The sequence below is a fragment of the Gasterosteus aculeatus genome, chromosome 13, assembly GCF_964276395.1.
Source record: "Gasterosteus aculeatus chromosome 13, fGasAcu3.hap1.1, whole genome shotgun sequence".
NCBI classification, from domain to species: Eukaryota; Metazoa; Chordata; class Actinopteri; order Perciformes; family Gasterosteidae; genus Gasterosteus; species Gasterosteus aculeatus.
The window spans coordinates 13,256,400-13,277,378 of NC_135701.1; the positions used below are offsets into that span (position 1 = coordinate 13,256,400).

At 42.2% G+C, this 20,979-nt stretch overlaps 1 protein-coding gene across 1 annotated transcript in view; it reads right to left on the reverse strand.

Moving 5' to 3' along the window:
* Positions 1-20,844, reverse strand: part of adgrv1 (adhesion G protein-coupled receptor V1) — an 84,325-nt gene extending 63,481 nt beyond the window's left edge. Inside the window, exons 1-15 of the mRNA XM_078087618.1 lie at positions 20,459-20,844; positions 10,207-10,394; positions 9,610-9,759; positions 7,438-7,533; positions 6,398-6,502; positions 6,006-6,119; positions 5,518-5,748; positions 4,920-5,257; positions 4,532-4,802; positions 2,950-3,276; positions 2,296-2,472; positions 1,775-1,998; positions 737-863; positions 424-609; positions 64-244 (exon numbers count right to left, since the gene is read on the reverse strand). Coding sequence (XP_077943744.1) covers positions 64-244; positions 424-609; positions 737-863; positions 1,775-1,998; positions 2,296-2,472; positions 2,950-3,276; positions 4,532-4,802; positions 4,920-5,257; positions 5,518-5,748; positions 6,006-6,119; positions 6,398-6,502; positions 7,438-7,533; positions 9,610-9,759; positions 10,207-10,392 — 2,713 coding nt within the window. The 5' untranslated portion in view covers positions 10,393-10,394; positions 20,459-20,844. The remainder of the gene's footprint in view (positions 1-63; positions 245-423; positions 610-736; positions 864-1,774; positions 1,999-2,295; positions 2,473-2,949; positions 3,277-4,531; positions 4,803-4,919; positions 5,258-5,517; positions 5,749-6,005; positions 6,120-6,397; positions 6,503-7,437; positions 7,534-9,609; positions 9,760-10,206; positions 10,395-20,458) is intronic.
* Positions 20,845-20,979: the final 135 nt, after the last annotated feature.

A 20,979-nucleotide genomic window follows, 5' to 3' on the forward strand; every position in this document is an offset into this window, starting at 1 on the left:
TAAAGAGTGAGAGTGTTTTAGATGTTTTATTCTTCCAATAAACAAATCAACTTAATCAAGTACCCCCGTGCATCTTGTCCCCTTTGCTCTCATTGATGGCCACTGTCAATCCTGATTGGATGAACTCAATGACCCCAAAAGGGTCGTCGTTCTTCCGGACTGTGATGTTGACCTCCCTGTAGTTGCCTAGACGACTGGGTGGAGTGCTGTGGCTACTAAGTACCACAGAGAAGGTCTCGTCCATCTGTATGAACACACAGGTGTACAAGAACACAGACAGTTTTCACGTTCAGATATAACGCACAGTTCTTTTATTTGGTTTAAACATAAGTTGACCTCTATAAAACCGAGAAGGCCTCATACAAAATTAAAAAGTTATTACATAAAATGTAAACGTCAGCACGTAATTGAACATGTTCTTACCTCAGGCACCTCATCAGGCCTTGCAATTAGTGTCACTACCAGATCTTTTTCTCCTGGTAGGAACTCCAGGATGCCAGTGGCGCCATAGAATTCAGTGTTGCCAACAGGCATGACAGCGTATCGCACCAGCTGTTTCAGAAGCTGCCCCTGGGCTCTGACCACATGCAGCTCCACAGTGTCACCCTCCTAGGACCATAAGAGACAACAGAGGAAATAACAATATGTGGATTGAATATGTTGGTTTACATTTTTTTTAGTTAGATAGATATTTGAATTACTCAAATACATGTGAGGTTACAGCTTCAAGACGTACATTGATGAACAATGGACCTCTGGAGAATGAGGAGAACTCAAAGACTCCTCCGGGGTCATCGTTCTCCATGATGACAATCTCTCTGCTGGTAAAGCCGGCTTTCAGGATCTGATTCTTAACATTACTCCTACAATACACACACAAATAAACAGTCAATCAATCACCTACATTGTACAGTAGAGACTGAAAAGGTTTTTTAAATTTTTCTTTTCGTTTTTAGCTTTGGAACATCATTTGATATCAAATGAGACAATAGATCAACTTTGATGTAGATTTTGTAATGCATGCTTGCATTGCGAGAGAGAAATAGGAGCCAAGAAAGCATCACATAACGAGTAAATTAGAGACCGAGACATGACAGATAAACAACTCCAAATAAAAGGTCACATCCAAGGCACTGCATGCATACAAACACTGACATCTTCAAAGCAATCTGGTTAATTTAGAGAAAAACACTAAGAAGGATCTCTATTTACCCCCAACAACCACTCTCCTTTGGGTTCCCCTTTTTCACACCAACCCTGAATCCACCACCTCATCCTTGCCCCCCAACCGCTACCGCCCTCCTCATCTCCTGGTCTACCAAAGACCCAAGAAATCCTGAAGTAGGCTATTTCCAGAAAAAAAGAGTCTTTCTTCACGCCACACAAAAGACTAAGTTTCATTCCAATCTGCACTTACCCAAAGTACACTATAAAGCGTGCAGTCTCCACCCTACAAGGGACGAGTGAGAGGGAGAGAAAGCTGCCATTCTCATCAGAACATAGACTAACGGATGAACCCACCTCCTACCGTAAACGTACACCAAATGAGGGATGGGATAGATCCCACTCAGCCGTTCCCAATTCCAATGGACTAGTTAATTGTATTGGATATTACATAATATCAGCTCCAAATTCTAAACAACAAAAGGTTATTGTGTGAAAGTTGCGTTTAGAGGTAGAACAGAACGGTGTGATGTGCCTCGGATGAAATTAATAAAAAATATATATTATTATGTTCGTTAACAATAACTTTTCCTGGATATTATTACCATACCTATCGAGAGTAAGCAGTAAGGTCTCATTGACTTCTGGGATATTATCAGCCATGATGGTAAAGTTGATAGAAGCATCACTCTGTCCGGAGAGGAAGACCACGGAGCCACTTAGAGGCCCCAAGTCGTTAACAGTGACAGCGACGATATTGTCTCCAATCGGCTGAAGACTCCAGAACACTTCAGCCTGACCATCTGTTCCATCACGGCGTAGGGGAAGGCTTACCTGCAACACCAAACATCAATATAATCAACCAGCCATACATTCTATAAGCACATAGAGAAAGATTACTTCTGAACATATGTTCATAGAGTCAGCAAGGACAAAGGGAGTTTTTCAGACAAGCATTATGGCGACTATAAAGTCAGAGATTAAAGACTTCTCAGTCAGTGGCAAAATAGGAAACTGTTAACTGCTAAAGTACATTTTGGTATATTATGGTAATGTGATATTGAACTAGTGAAAGTCAAGTATCATAGAACTAATAATATTTGAATTGCTAAAACTGGGGTCATATCTTACTCTGCTGGTGTTGTTGTCCTCTGGTTCAAAAAGCACCACCGTGGTGTTACTTGTAAAGCCAATTTCGCCATTAGCAATGTCAGGGGTGACAGTCAAGGTCAGGTTTAAAGGTCCCCCAAACCGGGGGCTGTTTGACTGAATTGGAGGACTTATTTGAACCAGCTCCAGTGTATTCACCTAGAGAAAATAGAAGAAACCAAACAAATGAATTGAAGGATAAAACTGGTAGCATGCTAATATAATAATAATTACATTTACAGCTCTCTCTTCACGTCTACTTGTTTCTGGTCAGTGGCTTTTAAAGACTTGTTGAGTGCTCCATTCACTGCTGTATTTAAAGTTTTACTGACAGTATGTGACGTGAATATGGTACTAAAGAATGTGAAGGAGGCTACTCTTTAACTTTTTTGCTTGCTTTAGGTGGTGTTGTTAGTTTGGAAAGTTGGGCAAATCCAATTGGCACATGCCAGATTTGAGTGCCAGTGTCAAACCGTTCACACATGCAAATGAGGCACTTTAGGTCTCAATGGAACAAATTTGCCAAGTACAAATGGAAGAGCACATTTTGTGCGTGCTAGCAAAATGTTGCCTAGATCACAACTTTAAAAAAATCAATCCACTGTATTAGTTGCTCTTTGTTTCCAGCCTTGTTACCTGTATAAGGAAATTAGCTCCATTCTGAAGAAAGGCATCATTCCGGATTGGTAGTATGACGGGGACCATCCGTTCACGGGAAAACACAACATTAACAGACCTGCTGGTATTCAGAACCTGGTCACCGGCCAGTGCTGGGTCTATAGGTCCTGCAGGAATGTAAAGGGCGGTGAGGGCCATTGACACATCCCCCAGTGTACCACCTTCTCGCAAGAAATTTAGCGACAGGAAACGACCCTCAGGTTGGCTGTGGATGCTTTGCTCTTTTGCTGGGTCAAAACGAAAAAGCCCATATACATCGTCACTGTCCTGGATGTAGAATACAATCTGGGGGGCAAACAAGAAGAAAAGGAATCAAATGTGGGCATATGTTACATTTTGACTGATCCTAATCAATCCTAATCTTGCAGAGAACACAAAACTTTGTGGATGACTGGGAAAGTTCTGTTGATTAAGTACTATCTTACTACGTATTGTCCTATTAGTATGCAAGTTAATTATGATTAAAATTGACAAAATGCCCATATTAATATTTTGTAAAATTAGCCTAGTATTGTTTGCCTTAAAAGAGAATGGGTTTTCACAAATTTGACTGCACTGCACTGAGCAAGTCCGTGCCATGTGCAGAGGGGAGGAAGCGAATTTATCTTTAGGATATAAGGAAATAATTTCAATGAAGCCCACATCTACCGTTATTCCCTTTGGAGGATGTGGTTGTGCATTCTGTTTTTGTGTAAAAAAGTATCTTGGGCCACAAGTAGAAGATGGGAGAGGTGAGAAACAGGGAGAGGAAAGAAAACAAGTGGGATTGAAACTTGTAAAAAATGTCCAGGAGCTAACTTTAGAGTGGCATCCTCTTTAATTAACTCTGCTAGAGTAGTTTTTATAAGCATTTAGACTGAGGCGTATTCATTTCCCTGAAACCTACACTTGTCTGATGCATTTATTGGCATGCCCACAATAGATGATATGCAGTGTAATGTATGTGACAGATCTTTAACATTAAACATTAAAAACAATTAACGCAGATTAAGTTACTCATTTCCCCAGGATTTTCTGGTGAGCCGACTCTCTCTGCACACATGGCAAAAGGACTCAACCTGTTGGGTGTGTGTATGTTTGCAATCGAAGGTGAGTTTTTTTGTATTTTATCTCATGTCTTTCAATATAAACAAGACTTAAATCTTCCCGCTGCTTTTACACATGGCCAAGAGGCTTGGACAAAGATGGAAGCTATAAAAAAACAGTCACCACTTCACCCGTGTTTTCTAAAAAAGAACACCACACACAGAGTCGGCCAGCTGTTTCCACTTTGTTTTGATTCAGCCACATTAAAGGAAAACCCACAGAGTAAAGCGACACACTAAGGGGTCAACCTTTTCAGAATGTGCCAAGTTTGCCACTGTGCCTACCAGTAGGTCACACACTTACAGATGCATAATACATGCATAACATCTGGAGGATATGTTCCCTATCAAGTACAGCCTTCCTCGATCATTTCTCCTTTAAATACAAACCTGCAATTGCAATATGTTAAGTAATGATTAATTGTTGGCCTATCAAAAGTCTCCTCCAAACTGACCTCCGTTGGTTCGTCGACCTCCGCATTTCCAGTTGAAGTGTTGTTTAGGAGCTTGAATACAAAGGCCTCTGCTTCTTCGGGTAGATCGTCTGCCACAATGTTGATGGGAATCACAGCTGTCACCTGACCAGCAGCAAATCTCACCGTCCCCTCTGCAGGCTTTAAATCATCCGACACTGGCGAGCGGTCACTGGAGTTTCGACTGATGGACCAGTTAGCGGACACGGCACCATAGCTGCCTCCATTTCTTACAATAACGATTCCTTCAAATCTGGGCAAATGATTGAGCACAGTTAAATATACAATAGTTTTTATTAAGACGCTCATATTGTACCATTGTAATAGCAGTACATTTGTCAGGAGAGTAAACATTTGTAAGTTATCTAACCTCTGTATCAGGTCTTCATTGATGATTATTGGCTGAATGGCCGCGCTGCTGCTGATTGACAGGACACCATTGGGCTTATCATTGGGCTCGATGGTTACTTGCACGGCGTTGGGTGGTACTAGCACAGCATCTCCTCTGACACTCTCCTCCAGCAAGATCAGGTGGAAGGATTCTGCAATTTCTGGCACGATGTCGTCACTGATATTGAAAAACAGGCTGGTCTTGTACACAAATGGAGGGAATATAACAGTTCTGGATGACTGGAGGTCGAGGAAATCCACAGCTGGTGTGGCGCTGCCCTGTCCTCGACTGCTCACCACCATGTATTCTACAGAGACCTAAAAACAGTATAGTACAGATGGTTTATATACATTGGATTTATGCTTATTGTTCTGCAATAATATATTCTACATCTATAAAAACACACATATAAACACAGTACCAGTCAAAAGTTTCAATTGAATGAGAAAGTGTGTCCAAACCTTTGACTGGTACTGCATATTGTATGTAATATACTGTATGTAATTCAAGTTGTTGTGCCCTATTCTTATCACTCAAAAGCTTAGGTGAAGAAACAACTGGATTGAAAGAAAGTAACCTCTGTGTCAACAGAGCCGATGAGTGGACCGTCTTCAGTCAACCGACCACGGGTCACATTAAGGGCAATGATTCCAGCGGACTCTGGTACTGCCATGATCGAGTGGGAGAACCGCAGTGGGCTGTCATTACGCCGAATTCTGAGCTGGACACTGCTGGCATTGGGCCTGAGGAGGGCTCCACCTGCCACGGCCGTTAGCCTGACGGAAAACACCTCATCATCCTCTGGGATCTGGCCAACCAAGAAAAGGAAACAGATTCACATACAATTGTAAATTGCATGCAGCTGTTTGTCCCTTTAAAAAAGTGGACCTATTAAAACGTTGGATAATTTGGATATTCCTTTTAAATCCAAAAAAAGTCTGTAAAGAGGATAAATGGAAAATGGAGTGACTGGCACCAGTTATATCCATATCCATTATAAATCCATTTGTATGTGAAATGTTGTTGCATACAATATATGGACCAACTTCAAAGCTTGTTCAATACCTCGTCATCCTTGATGAGGATACTAAAATTTACAACAGACTGTCCCACAGGAATGGTGATGTTCCCTCTGTCTGGACTGAGGTCCTCAATGGCAGGGTTGGGACCTTCAGAGATCTGAACAGGAGAAGTTACAGTGATGTATACCAACATTACAGGTTAAAGGATATTTGCTACCATGCAGTTATATGTTGCCACTATGGTCTAAATTCTCCAAACTACTTCACAGGATTCAATGGTGGATGTTTAGCCATTGGGACGAACTACAAAGATCACACTCAACACGCTCAAAACAAGCCAATATGTCATAAACATATCTTTAACACTGTCCTTTTAAATACTATAAAGCTCTTTGTCTTAGTTTCTTTTTGGTGTACAGTTCACTGCCGTCTCACCTCAAAGTTTACGTTCACAGTTCCATATGTTCCCTTTTCTCTAGTTAGGGTGAAAGGCACATAGTGGTTTCTTCCTCTTGGTTCCTCTACTACTATGTCTTCAGTCTGAGGTGAAAAGTTAGAGACAGTGAAACAAACAAACCCTGTCAGTTCAATAATTTTCAACAGTTTCTCAATTATACTGAATGAAAATCCGAGACATAGAAAAATCTCTCCAATAACAAACAAAAGCACAAGGGATTTGTTCTTGTATGAATGAATGAATTGTATGAAAGGAGTTTTTTCTCTTTTGTGTAAAACCTAATTTAAAATAATCTGCCACACAATTGATATCAATCCTGATTATTACATAGTATAAAAAACAAATAATATCGAAGTGAAAACTACATTTAAGGGCATCATGAATTAAATATCCCATTAAAATTCTGCTTTATTGGAGGTACTTGGGTTTTCTTACAATGCCAGCGTAATGCAAATGGGGGAGATGAGAAAGCATATAAATGTAATAAAGGATTTAATTTAGTAGGCAAACAAAAACGCATCTCCCAAGGCCAGGTCTTCATTGATTCCAAACAAGCCAAATCAGCATCTAAGACCGTTTGGAGGTGGTAGGGCAAAGTTATACCACAGTAACCATGGAAACGCTACAACACTTTGAGGCTAATAAGTGAGTGTCGTGGTTTTAATTACCTCTGGGAACCACAAACCACTAGATTGTCACTTCTACCACAATAATAGCATGATTGAACCACTCTCAACGATAGTGGGGCCAAATAACTCCAAACCTTTACTTTCTACAACTACTTATTAATTAATATGGTAATTGGTCACAAAGTGCAGGATTACGGTGCAAGTGCAGGTTGGTGTCGCAACAGCAAAACCTTCACATTATCGGTAATCACAGGCATATATCTGATCCATACATTTATCAAGGATACATGCAAATGTGAAGTTGAAATGCATATGCAGAGAACTGTAAGAGGTGAGACAAAACTGAACAAATGGATACAAGACACATGAGGATGACAGGGATTTCTTACCGAGTTGAAGCCAACAATTCCAAAGGCATTGTCATTGGACAGGATGGTGATGGTTGCTTTATTTGGTTTTCCCAGTGTAATGCCATTAGAGGAGCTCTGGAAAGCAGGGACAAATGAGTGGATTAGATAAAACCAGGCTACTTAGTATATACCAGAAAACATCTTAACCCCCCACTAGCCTGATACCTGCGTTCTAATGATATATTGTCTTCACTTAATTTCTCTACGCCACTGAGAAGCCCTGATAAGAAGACACTGCGACAGGAAGTCGTGGTTTGATTTGTCAGGGCAGCTCCCGGCAGGACGCCTCCTCGGGACTTGCGCTGTGCTCTGTGACTCGGCACTAAGACCTGTGAAACTCAGTGATCTCACCCGGCTTAGAATAACACCACAACTCATAGCATATACTGTGAGTTTTTATCTCAACAGAAAGAACCATAATCTATCATCCGTGGAAGGAACGTTTTCCTCTTTCTGAACACCATTAAAGAGAAAGACCACGCCTTAAATAGCGTAATATTCCAAGGCTTCCATTAGTGAGCTTACCTATGGTTTCACAATCACCATGTCAGAACTATCGTGTACAGGCTTTCAAATAAACATCCAAAATCCTTTTACAACATGCAAATGAATTAGTATATATGCAAGCATTGCAGATAAGCTGCAAGAGCCTTGACATAGTATGATAAACAGAAACATAATTTGCTCATCTAAAACGATTTCTCAGCTAAATAGAATCCAACTGATAACTCAGTACATTACAGCTTGCAGGAGTGTACACATTTTGGTGTGAGAACCGGCCAAGGACAAAATGAAAATCAAGAAAGTGCTTAGGCCTCTGCATTCATCACTCTATTCAAACAGGGCTTTTCCCAGCTGTAACAAGGCTTTCTTTGCGCAACTGAGCTCTTGTATTGGTCAACTCACAGACACAGAATACACACGCTTTCACAAAGCTGAGCCAGGGAGCAGATCACACACATACGCGCACATTTATTTGTGCCCAACAACAAAATTATACTCAAATACCTACTGATCTGCACACGCAAATATACTGCATAAAAGCCAGTTTTGTTCCACCCTTGCAGCCCTACATGAACGCTGCCTTCCCTCGATCTAAGATGCTACAACCCAGTGTGTGGTTCTCGCTTCTGTTCCTGCACAGCACTGACAGGCTGCACCTGCTAAGGTCCGAGACAATTCTACCTCACTCGGTTTCTATAGAACTATACGTCTATATATGTTGTGTTCTGTCATAATCACTTTCAAAAAAGTAAGTACAATATACTTCTAAAGATATAATTGTAAGAAAGATTAATGTACACTGATCAACCATTCATTTATGACTTGGACTTGATCTATGACACCCCTTGTAGAGCCCATCCATCCTCCTGACAGTCCCTTAGTAAGCTGATAGGGTAGTATTTGGCCAAAGCTTTGTCTCCCGTGTAGTGTAAACAGAAGGGCTAAGTGGGCCTCATCTGGTCTTTCACTCTGGTGGACAGCTAAATATGGGCTTGTACTACTGAATTTTAACCAGCTGACACTAAAATGCAGCGATTTCTCAAAATATCGAGGAATATTGAGAAAGTCACTTGCTATCAGCTGTTTATGCTTGTTGCTGTTTTAAAAGAGTACATAGCGGACATAAGGGATTTACATTGAGCTTTCTTTTGTGTCTTTTAATAAGGATTAAGACAGCAAGCCCAGGCTCCCCCAGCTCAATCAATCATACTTGACAGGTAAAACCTAAATGAAACCATGGAGATCGTCTCTAGGTGTAAGGCATCCCGGACTATGAGTGCTTTGATAAGGATTTTCTCTGTACTGTATACCCATTGAAAAATCATTTCCAATCTTTAAAATGTGCATGGCTGTTAGATAATAGTAAAAGCACAACGCAATTCTAAAAAAGAAGAAACTGAAAGCGATCTGTCCTTTCAAACAGTAACTGGACTAAAATAGCTTTTTGCACTTTCTCAGGTTACGGCGTCATGCCAGCAAAAAGAAGTCTCAATATGCTAAGAGTTGAATGTACATTAGTAGCCGGTGTTAGGCTTTAAGAGGAGCTATAAGGTAGTGCAGGAGCAAGAGGAGAACGAGTCATCGCCAGTCAAGAAAGAGACATCCCAAAAAAGAGTAAGCACACACAGACATACAATGGGCGTGTACCTGTAGTATAAGGTTGAAGGTAAATGTCTCATCGGCTTCAGGCAAGTCATCATCTCTCACAGCAATGAAGATGGTCTTGTTGGACTCCGTGGACAGCAGGAATGCTGCCGCATTAACAGATTCAAAGTCCCCTGTGTTCACTCCCTCTAGCTGGGTACAACAAGCAAACATTCAATTGTATCACTTTCCATTTAGATAAAAGTTTCTGGCTCCTTAGTGTGTTTTCATTTATTATGAAACCCTATTCCTGCACTTCTACTGGGGCCTTCGTCTGCTTGATTTTGAGTTTCCTACATGAAAGCCAGATATTACAGATATAATACTTAAACTAATAATAATATGCAAGAGGAAATATTAAAAAAATATCAATATCGGGTCCAGCTCTTCTTAACAGAACCCCACTGTGAGCAGCTGACACAAGCCCACACGAGAAGCACGTAAAGCACAAATCCACTCTGTGATTTCAAATACAAACTGTTTCTGCTCCCACACTGGTTTAGCTTACTGGTCTGGTCATTGATTCTCTCTTTCACTGGACATTAAGGGGACAGCTCAGCGATACAGCGAGATAAAAAAAAAAGTTGCCCCGTGTCCTACCAGAATCAAAGCCGTCACATTGACCGGGTCTCCCACTCTCTCCACAACCAGCCGGATCACAGCTGTGTTGCTCTCGTTGACAACAAAGTCCGTCTGCCCCAGGAAGCGCAGTGTGGCCGACTCCGACGTGGTGCCAGGGATGGACAGAGCCAGAATCAACCCAGCTAGCAGGAAGACAGGGAGCATTCCTGTAGAAAAGGGGGAAAAGACAGTAAAGATTGACATAATGCAGCTGTTGAAATAAAGCAGAAGCCAATGAGAGAATATTTTGCAATTAGGAAATCTACAGAGTTTAATCCCAATCAATTCTGTGCCTACACATATTTTGGGATATGTTAATTTACAGTAAAGTGCTAAAGTTCTGTCAAGATATACAAGAACAGTTTCACACCTACTCATCACCCCTTAGCATTAAACATATATAGTCAGTTTAAATATTTAATAAATAAAGAATAATATGATCTAGATGTTCATATAAATAAATGCGCAGCTACATTGGCTTTCTGGCTGGTCTAAATGATTCATAATATTATTCCATAATTACAAATACTTTTGTCCTTCTGTTGTCACAACTGTTAAAGCAGTAGTTGTTGAGTTTTTTCCTCTCAACCACGTTAATGTAATGACTTGCCAAAATAAATGTGATCTTTCAAGTAGTTTCAGGATGGCTTCACATTCAATTCTGCTCTTTTCTCTAATAATCATTTCTGCTCCTTTGCTCCCTCCAGTCATCCACCTCTTCTAAACCCCTATTCCCTCTACTTCTCCACTACTCTTGTCGCCTCAGCTCTCACCCAGACTAATCCTAAAGCTGGATGAAGGAACGGTGAGAGTTGTCATGGTTAACACAACAAAACAACACTGCAAGAAAAAAGAGGTGGAGCCAGTAAATTTGCAGCCACTCTGTCCTGTCTTTTCCCTTCGTGCTGTCTCTTATCCATCCCATTCATACTCTGCATCACAATGCAAGCCAATAGCAAAAAAACGCAAGGTCTGTAAAAAATATATAATTACAAGCTCTCAATGGCAAGGTTAAAACAGGACATCAGCAACTATACGGTGAATTAAGTCACATTTTGTTTTCAAAGATCATTTAGGAAAGTTGGACATTGAAAAGACCCATATTTTCATATGTTCCATTACTGTTGGAGCAATTTGACTTTTACTCAATAGCGGTGTGTGTTTAAATAGCGACCATCCATCAATCAGTTTGTCAGCTCAGAGAGCAAGACACGGCGTTACGAGTTATTGGTTGACAGCTACAGTCAGAATCAATTAATGCAGATGTGAAATGTGTGTGTGTGTATGTGTGTGTGTGTGTGTGTGTATGGCGCCGGCACTAGAGCGCTTGCTGGGAAATCCATCAAAAAAGGATTTAGAGCTGGTGGCGCTGGACAGCGGGGAACACGGGGTGAGGCTAAGGGGGAAGAGAGGCGAGTGTGTCGCTGGACAAAGAGAATAAATCCTGTTACTCGCCCTGCTCTCTCTCCTGGGGTCGGGGGCTTCCTGCACCTCTGACTGAGAGCTTGAGTGAAAAGCTGTTAACTCTCTCTCTTGTATCATCTCACTGGAACAGTGTAAGTCCACGCTAGTCATGGCTGTACTCGTACAGGGAACAGTGTACCTGAGGGTGGGTACAATTGTACTTTCTAGTGACCACATACCCGATTAATTGAGTCATATTGGAAAGTAAAGGCACAGAATGTCTGTTTTGGTTGTGGCAAAATCTCTTTGACCACGGCATATTTTTATCTTCTTAATCTTAAGATTTTCTCACTTTCTCTGGGGCTCATTCCCTCTGATTTTCGGTTTTCAGAAAGATCCAATTTCCCACACAGTATTTCCTCGGTTTATCCGTGTGCCTCAAAACCTCCCCTCGACAAACATCGCTTCAACCACCATCTTCGACAAGAATAGTAGCAAGCATTCAACCTTCCACCACCACAACAACATTACCCCCTTTTCCGAATCTGAAGGGTGGTCCTTTTCGCATCCACTAATGCTGCACTGCAATACAAAACAGATGCTGTGGCGATGGCAGAGGTCTGTTTCTTTTTATGGTGGCATCATGCGTTGTGCCAATCCTGACCCCGGGGGTTAAAGGAGCACCAATGATCTGTCTGTCAAAGCAAAAGGTGGCGTGCAGTGCCTGGCACAGACCTCTGACATTGATAAGGCTGGGAGTAAGAGTCCATGTAGAGAGGTCCACAGGGACACTGCTTCATGCATGTGTGCGCACACACAGACACACACACAAACACAGGTTTGCAGACATGAATGCATTTGCAAAAACTGGCCCTGTCAGCATATGCAACCAAAATGCAAGATAGACAGCTGGGTAAAAGGCCAGGACACTGGAGGGTTCTGAACTGCAGGAAAACACACTGTCCATCACAAATACCGTGGGCCAAACAAACGGAAATGAATGGGTTAGTTCTATCCTACAGCACCACAAGTTAACGGACCTTGCATGCCCCAAATCCCCAAATACTTTAGTTTTAAAAATATTTTATATTACATTACTTTATTTCATGGAACACAGTCAGTATCCAATAAATGTGCGCAGGACACCCACAGAACAAACAATGCTTTGTAAAAATGTACTTTCAACAAAGTAATTAAGCCACAATGAACATCAACCTTTGGCTGGGAACAACCTGAATCATTCATCACAAACAATGACAACAAAAGTTGCTATTTGAATCGGAAATGATCTTAACAGGCCTCGACCTTGAACCTGCTTTCTCCAGCACCATTTTTACCAGTAATTTTATTATGTTCTAGCTAACTTTTTTCTTTTTTTTAACAGGCATAGTAGTTTTGAATTGTGGTCTTCTTGCACCAGCCGGCTACAACAGAAGTGCCACTAATTCCACTCGTTGCACCGGCTAATCTAGATCAAGGGGGAATAATATACATACATATACACATATATACACAAAAATTCATGTTGATGTACAAAATATTGCTAATTAAATTCCTGTAGGTATCCCTTAGGTATACAATTCCAATCACCCTTAACTATCCATCGATTTCTCTCTGTCACACACCTTATCGCTATCTTAACTCTGCAGGATCAAACTGCACAAACACCATGACCAAGCACCAGCGATAACATGAGCGCTGGTCACCTGTCAGGTGTAAGAAGCCTGGTTGACCAAAAACCCAACTTTGGACACACATACTTGCACTCACACTCACTCACTGATCTAATGGATATCCCTGTCAGAGGTGATGAGGAGGTGTCTGGTTGCCGGGCTGCTCCTGGGGTCAGAACTCCGCGCTAAGGCCTCTAGGGTTTCTCCTGCTCTCGGTGTCGCAATCTTTAGCATCAATTATTCACAGCGAGCCTGAGACTTAACAGTCAGAGGATGATAGTAAGTGTGACACTGCAGGATTCACCATATAGCACGTGCCGTGTGCCGTTAGTCGTTAGTCAGGGATCCGGGCTCTTATTAAGTATAATGACATAGTCCTGCGAGCTGTCACAGACGGTCATGTTTTGAAGTGAGTGATTTGTTCTCTAAAAAAAATATGCCTCTGTTGTTGCCTCATACGAATCTGTCAGCCGTTTTGCAACTTCAGCTCCACCTCGGTAACGTTTAATCATAGCAAAGGACTTTCACTGAGAATACCCTCGGAAGCTTTAAAAAGGAAAGAAAAACATGCACTTCCTTTTGGGTACAGGGTGTGTGGGATAACAGTCTGTGGAGTTTGGATCAAGGGCTTTCCCATGAGCCATCCTTGCCCTGACGCTTCCCTGGTCCTCAGACGGCCGTGGTGAAGAGCTTGTGGTTATTTCTGGCAGTTAGTCACATCCACCCACTTGCATACACACACACACACACACACATAGACAGAAAGTGATTTCCAGTTGTCTGACACTGAGGGCCTTCTCATCCATCAATCTTACAGCTTTGGTGGGTGATCTGCAGTCAGTCTGGCCACAAAAAGAAACTGCTCTGTCATTAACATCTGCTAATAAAAAGAGTGTTCATGGAACATTTGTGTGTCTCCTCAAGAGAAATTCACACTTAAAAACTCACCGCGCAACCATACAGAGGGACTGATACTGACTGAGGTAAACTAATGAGTAAACAGCAACACAGAGGCCAAAGGTGTGGTATGAATACATAAAGCGGCGAATTTCCTTTGTGTATATAAATGTATCAATTACCAGAAGTGCGCTGGCAGAAGCAGAGTTTGCCCGAACTATTATTACTATTATTAAAGCCATTGATCCCATAAACACAAAATGAAATAGGAAAAATGTGAATGTACAAGTATACGTGTTTGGCCCAAAACCTTGTCTGCTCCGTTTATTGCATTGTTTTTCGGTCTGAGCTCCACTTCACGCTAAGCGATGCCACCAGCACAGTGTGTCTCGGGCCCAGCCACAGAAACCAGCCAGCGGCCGCTCTCAGCCCGCCGCGGCCCCCGGCTGCCGTACCCGCTCAACTCACACGCCCATAATTGCACTTCACATGTAGTTTCTCCTTCTGGTATTTTTAGATGAGTGAACGTTCTCGCCATAGGGAGAAGATGGGGAAGAAGAAATTAAGAAACTTAATAAGCGAGTAGAGCTAAAACATACATCATTAAATCTCAGAAAATACTGTGTGTTACTTACTCGGCTTATTTTGGAGAGCGCTACCGTAAAAGAGAATTCAATTTATTTTGAGGAGAAAAACAGAAAACCTACCATTAGTCCTAAAAAAGGGGGAGAAATATTTTAGAAGAAATAAGGGTGGCAATGGGATGAATTGTAGCCAAATAATGGCATCGCACATAGAGGGAAGAGAAAAACACTTGAGTGAATTCTCCAAGGAACAAAAACGCATGAGGTCAGCCTTACAGCTATTGTCAGACGATACTTTCAACCAGGCATTTCTCCTTCAGGCGGAGGAGGCTGCCAATCAAGTGTGCATTTTACTGTGAAAAAAGAAATAGAGAGAGGGAGAGTTTGCCTGAGGTATTGTCCTCGGGGCCGTGGTCGGCTGCTCTTAAGTTGAGCCAATGGAATCTCGCATCCCCTAACTAAAAACAAGACTTTCCTTCTTCTCTAGTGGGAAGGAAGAAATATAGAAAGAAGAATGGTTCCAAGTGGGTAGGAACCAGTGCATGAACAATTTCGAGCGTTTCCCAGTTCGAGCATTGGCTGACTGTGCCCATACGACACACAGCGATAGAGGCAGACAGAAAGGCACTTTAAGGGGATTAAACAAGATTGTGCTCTCCACAGCCTCGTGCACCAAAGAGACAAATTAGAAAGGGTATTACTTCATTGCATGTAACAAGTTGGGCTTGGATGAAATGCTAATTGCATTTCAAAAGAGTTCCCAAAACAGAGGACGGGGGAGTATTTTCACGGGAGAAGAAGCGGGGCTTGACGATTCACTGACCAGGACACAATTTTAAGGAGCAGGCTTTTGTTCGCTCCTTTCTGTGCATTTTTCAAAATTGCCACAGTTCTCTATTCTTTTGTTTCTTCCTCTCCAACAGAATCCAAACCATCCTATTCAGACCCCCTTCTTTTCTCTCGGCTCTACTTTATCACTCCCGAACAAGGGCATACACAGCACACACATCCTGGGTACAGTAGGTGTGGGAGAGCTCCTCTTTCTAAAGGCCAGATGGCGAGATTGAAGAGGAAGCAAATCCCTGAAGTGTGGTCAACGGATTCCTTTTGTTATACAGAAAAATAATAAAAACGGTTGTGCTGATCTAGCTCGTCATCAAACTTGTTGTCGGTCCGGATTTAAACACAACAGTCTATTTGAAAGATATCGGAGCTTTTGTTGAATGGTGTTTCCATGTAATATGAACATATTTTCTTCCTCAGTGTTTCCCAGATGACACGATGAAACACACAACAATGCAGGGTGTGTGTTTTGTATTCATCATGCCTGAACTTTTGAGATGTTTTACCCATAAAACCGTGATCTATAATAACACACAGCCTGTGGATGAACACATCCTCCATCCCCACCCATTGGAGGGATTCCTCTTTCATGATCGACGACAGTAGAATGAGGGAAATGAGAGATAAACAGAGAAAGACAAGAGAAGAAAGAAAGAGGGGCTGGTGTAAAGACCGGGGGGGTTGCAGAGTATGCGTGTGTGCTTTGGGATGAAATAATACAGAATGGGTCCGACACACAGATTAGGGTGGCGGATAGAAAAGGTTGATAGGGTAATGTAAATAACTAAGGGTTTTGGTAGGCTGATCTTAAAGAGTCATTGACCTGCATCAACAGGTTTATGTTTTGAAAAGGCACCCAACCCTTCAGTCTCTCGTTCTCTCTCGCACTCACACACACACACACACACACACACACACACACACACACACACACACACACACACACACACACACACACACACACACACACACACACACACACACACACACACACACACACACACAAAGTAGCCGTGAAAGGCTGTAGCGGCAGCAACAAAGAAGGGAAGGGTATAGGGATGGATAGCCATGATGTGCTTACGGTCGAACATGAAGTGCGACCCACTCAACCTGACCAGTCTATATTAGGACAGGAAGCAAGGGCCATTATGGGTGTTCCACGTGGCTCCCCCAAACGCATCTCGGTGAGGCAAAGTCATGGGAATTTATCGCCCTACAGAAAGACCCACGTGGGGGTCCGCGCGTTTCAAGAAAGGGGTCAGTGAAGAGCAACAAAACACAGTGCTCATTTATCAAATAAGGCTGCGGGAGCAGGTTTATGGCTTCAAAAAAATAAGTCATAGAATGATCAAAAAAAAAGAAGAGAATTCTTGCTTTCAACAGTCAGCAAGAATTAATCTAATTTGTACAAACTACAGAGTCTAGCCATGCTAATGTGAACCAGAGGAAACAGCTTTCCTAAATGTTCTTTTACTTCTCAATATGTTTTGACATTTGAGAGAAGGATGTCGCTCTGTGGGATTCCTGCAGATTTTTCATGCAGTTTCCAAGTTGAAATGAAACATAGCTGCTCTGGTTTAATTGTATTTATATTCAAGAAATATTGGAAAATGAAGTTACTGTTATAAACTAATCCAAACATTTATATTATTGTTGTACCCAATAGAAAATATGTAAATGTGATAGTCTCCACACTCATCATAGCAGGGAAAGGCTGACCAATCTTAGGCCATCGACTTTACTAACATCACAAGAGGTCAGAGTTCGAGTTTAATACTTGAATGGAAATGCTAGGGCGCTGTGGGAGGGCACCTCATCGCTCCTACAGAGTGCAAGGTATAACAATAAGCGTGTGTGTGTACGTACGTACAAACGTGTGCATGTGCAATTAATAGTACAATTATGAGAGTTGACAGCAAGGTCATGGCCCAGGGTTTGCTGCAGAGACAATACCAGCATCCTTTCTCAGGGAATAATATGCGGTTGGTAAGACCCACTAAAAAGACCTGTGGCTTGATGGCTGAGGACCAATAACCTTCCTGTCCCCCAGCTCCAAGAACAATTACTAAAACAGGGTATCGTCTCCCGTGCGTGCGCATGAACTCTAATGTTTTTTTCAACAAAGTACCAAAATGCCAAAGAACATTATAAAAAACATATTTACAACATTATTTTGTCCGCTTTTTATATCTAAAAATCTGCATTTTACCGTGGGTTTTCAACTAAAGGATTCAAATTAGTAATTATTTTCAGGTTTTCTGATATTTTCCTGGATTTGAAGGGTCCTCTCAGACCCTATTCTTCATACATCCTCCATTCCTGCCTTAATTATACCATCTGCCCACGGCAATACATTATTTTCCCAAATTGCAAAACGGACCCCAAACAATGAAATTGCACACTAACTTCTGGTTTGGAATAACCTAACCTAAACATCAAATCTGCTAAATATACAGCACAGAAAAACCTTTTATTTCAAAAAGTACCAATAAATCATGACTACATGGCAAGTGAAAAACACTTCGGTAGGTTCCAGTTTGTATTATTGCTGTTTTTAATCAAAATGGGCTCATTATAATGTAGACTAAATATATTTAAAAAGGTATGGAGTATCTCTCTTGGCATATAAAAAACGTTATAGTTTTATTATATTAAAATTATATTTTATTTAAATATTTGTAATATGTGGGCCACCACCTAAATTTAATTTTGCAAAACTCGTATGTATAATTGTAATAAACAAATGTGCAGCCTTGATACCTTCCACATGCTGTGCCTGCACAAACAAAGTACTACATCAATCAAACATGATACATCTGTCTCGCTCCAAGAATAAAGGATTGTTCTGTTGCATGGCACTTCTGAAAGAAAATGGTAATTTGAGGGAGAAGAGAACATTGGTGCAACATTTTATCCTCTCAAGGTGTGGAAATGAAAAACAGACCATAACTAATACGAGGTGTAGGTCTGCTGGTTTTCTCATCTCACATCATGAAACGTGTAAATGCAGAACACTCACTGATGCAAAGTCAAACCTCTTGTGGTATTTTTACTAGGACGCGCTAAATAGCCTAAATTAACATTATCCATTTTCGGCTGCAGAAAACATGTAAGAAAGCAACCAATTAACTTGTGTTTTAACATAAACAATTTGGGCTTCATAGATAAAGCCAGGAAACGTTTCGACTCAGCGTTTTAAAGGCATCCTTTACATCTCTTACCCCCAGCAGTGCTCCATGGTGCACATATCAGCGGAGACAGGCACAGCCTGTTGCAAGGCAGCATTGAGAACTGTGCGATCTATTTCCCCCTATTCCAACACACTGGGAAGACAAGCCTTCTCACCCCCAGCAAACATCAATCTCATTCTGTCTGCAACATGCAACACTTCAACATCATTCATCAATGTTTAGGCTCCGTTTATGGCGATGTCCCCTTTTGTACTGCGCAACTATTAGAGGGGGGAGACCGGACTAGAGCGAGGCAGGCAGTAAAACAGTTTCCGCCCAGTGAATCACATTCAGATCCTCACACAGGCGACTGGGGGCTGACCCCTGCCAAGCGATGACATAAACACAGACAAACAAAGGACCTGAGCTCTGAGCAAGTGTGGATCTTAGAGGATGTAAATTCACGCAAAAAAAAAGACTGTGACCCAAAGGTTTGGGATGATGGAAATAGAGATTTTAGGTTTGAAGGGTCGACGAATGACGATTTTTCATGGCAAGTTTTGCTGCCTCTTTACAAACAAAGGGGCGTTCTGCTCAGCAGATCCAATAACGTCTCCATTTTAAACAAAGATATAGTCCAGAAACAGTTAACAGCGAGGGCTGGTGCAACGGAAGAGCAGGTGTAAGTGCTGAATGGATACAGAAGCAGCTCCCTCCCCAGAGAGAAAAGGGATTTAACAGTGCTGAGGCACCACGGAGGAGGCAACAAAAGAGATTTGCAAGGGACGCACCAAGATGACATCACGTCAAAGCAATTAGAAATAAGAAAATAAGGTGGACATATTCAATTATTCATGGGAGAAAAAAAAACACCCCATCAACTGGTGTAAAACCACGAAGCCGGCACGTCTGAGTTAAATACGAAAAAGAAGCATCTCCGCAATTAGGCTTCAGGCACCACTCGCTGATTCATCAGTAACAAGCGCATGTGCGCAACTTCGAGTGTGCCAAGATTACTTACGGCCCGAGTAAGCCTATAGATTAGTCAACGGAGCCCCTATGAGAGGGTCTCCAGCTCACCATGTGTGGCAGTTCCCCCCTGAATTGTTGTTTTATTTCGGTGGGAGAGAGAGAAAGCCACACAAAGCGCAGTGATCACACTGGAGATCCTGGATGTAACCATGGAAGCGTTTGTCCGCGTCCTCAATGGGCTCCTCGGCCATTCATTTACTGATTGCGCTGAATCAATATTTAGGCTTTTCAATTTTATTAGCTGCTCCGAGGGGGGGATTGTTGGCACGATGCAAAAAGGAATTAGCAGCGGCCAACCACTTTTAATCGTTTTGTTATAGTGTTGGACAATATGTCCGCTTGAGCCGTCTGGCATAATTGATGAGGAGTGTCGCTAGTCGTTTGTTTCTATTATGTCCTGGACTATCAACATATCGCTATAACGCCTCGAGCAATCACTACTGACTGACTTACTAAAAACAAAAAACACTGAGAGGTTCACGTGGTCCCAGAGGCGCTAAAGCCATGTGTCATCCTATAAAATCAATCCGGCAAAAGTTATGACGCTGGTCGCCAAACATCCGCACTCACGAAGACAAACAGAAGCCTGCACTTGAAAAGAGACTTGCGATGCATTATTCAAACTTGCCTGACACCTTCCTTGGATTCCCCGTCCGAGATAAATTACTTGAGTGTATCTAATGCCGGCGATCACATCGATGAGTCCTCTCGGGAGTCTGTGGGTCCTTCTCTTCGCTTCCTCCCTCCGGCGGATCGGGGATCCCGCTCAGCTACACGGGGTGAAGCGTGGGTGTCATCATGCGGGACTGATGCCGGGGGGGATACCGGAGACTTGAGAGGAATCCCCGTTTTTTTTTTAAGGACCTTCTATTCTCTCTATAACCCGCTCGTTCCTCCCGCGGCCACGTGAGAGCCACTGCTGCTGTACACTCACTCACTCACTGATCCAACGCGAAGGTTTTGCAGCGACTCGGGGATTCCAGTTCGTCTCCCGGTCTCTGCCTAATGAGACACGATGTTTTAATCCCATTTGTCTCTGGTGGGGGCTCGGTGTGGTGATGGGGCAGCGCCGCCCTGTGGCCCGGACAGGCAGAAACCCGAGTAAACTGCTCTCAGCTTGTATTGTTGTCACTCAACATAAACTTCTTC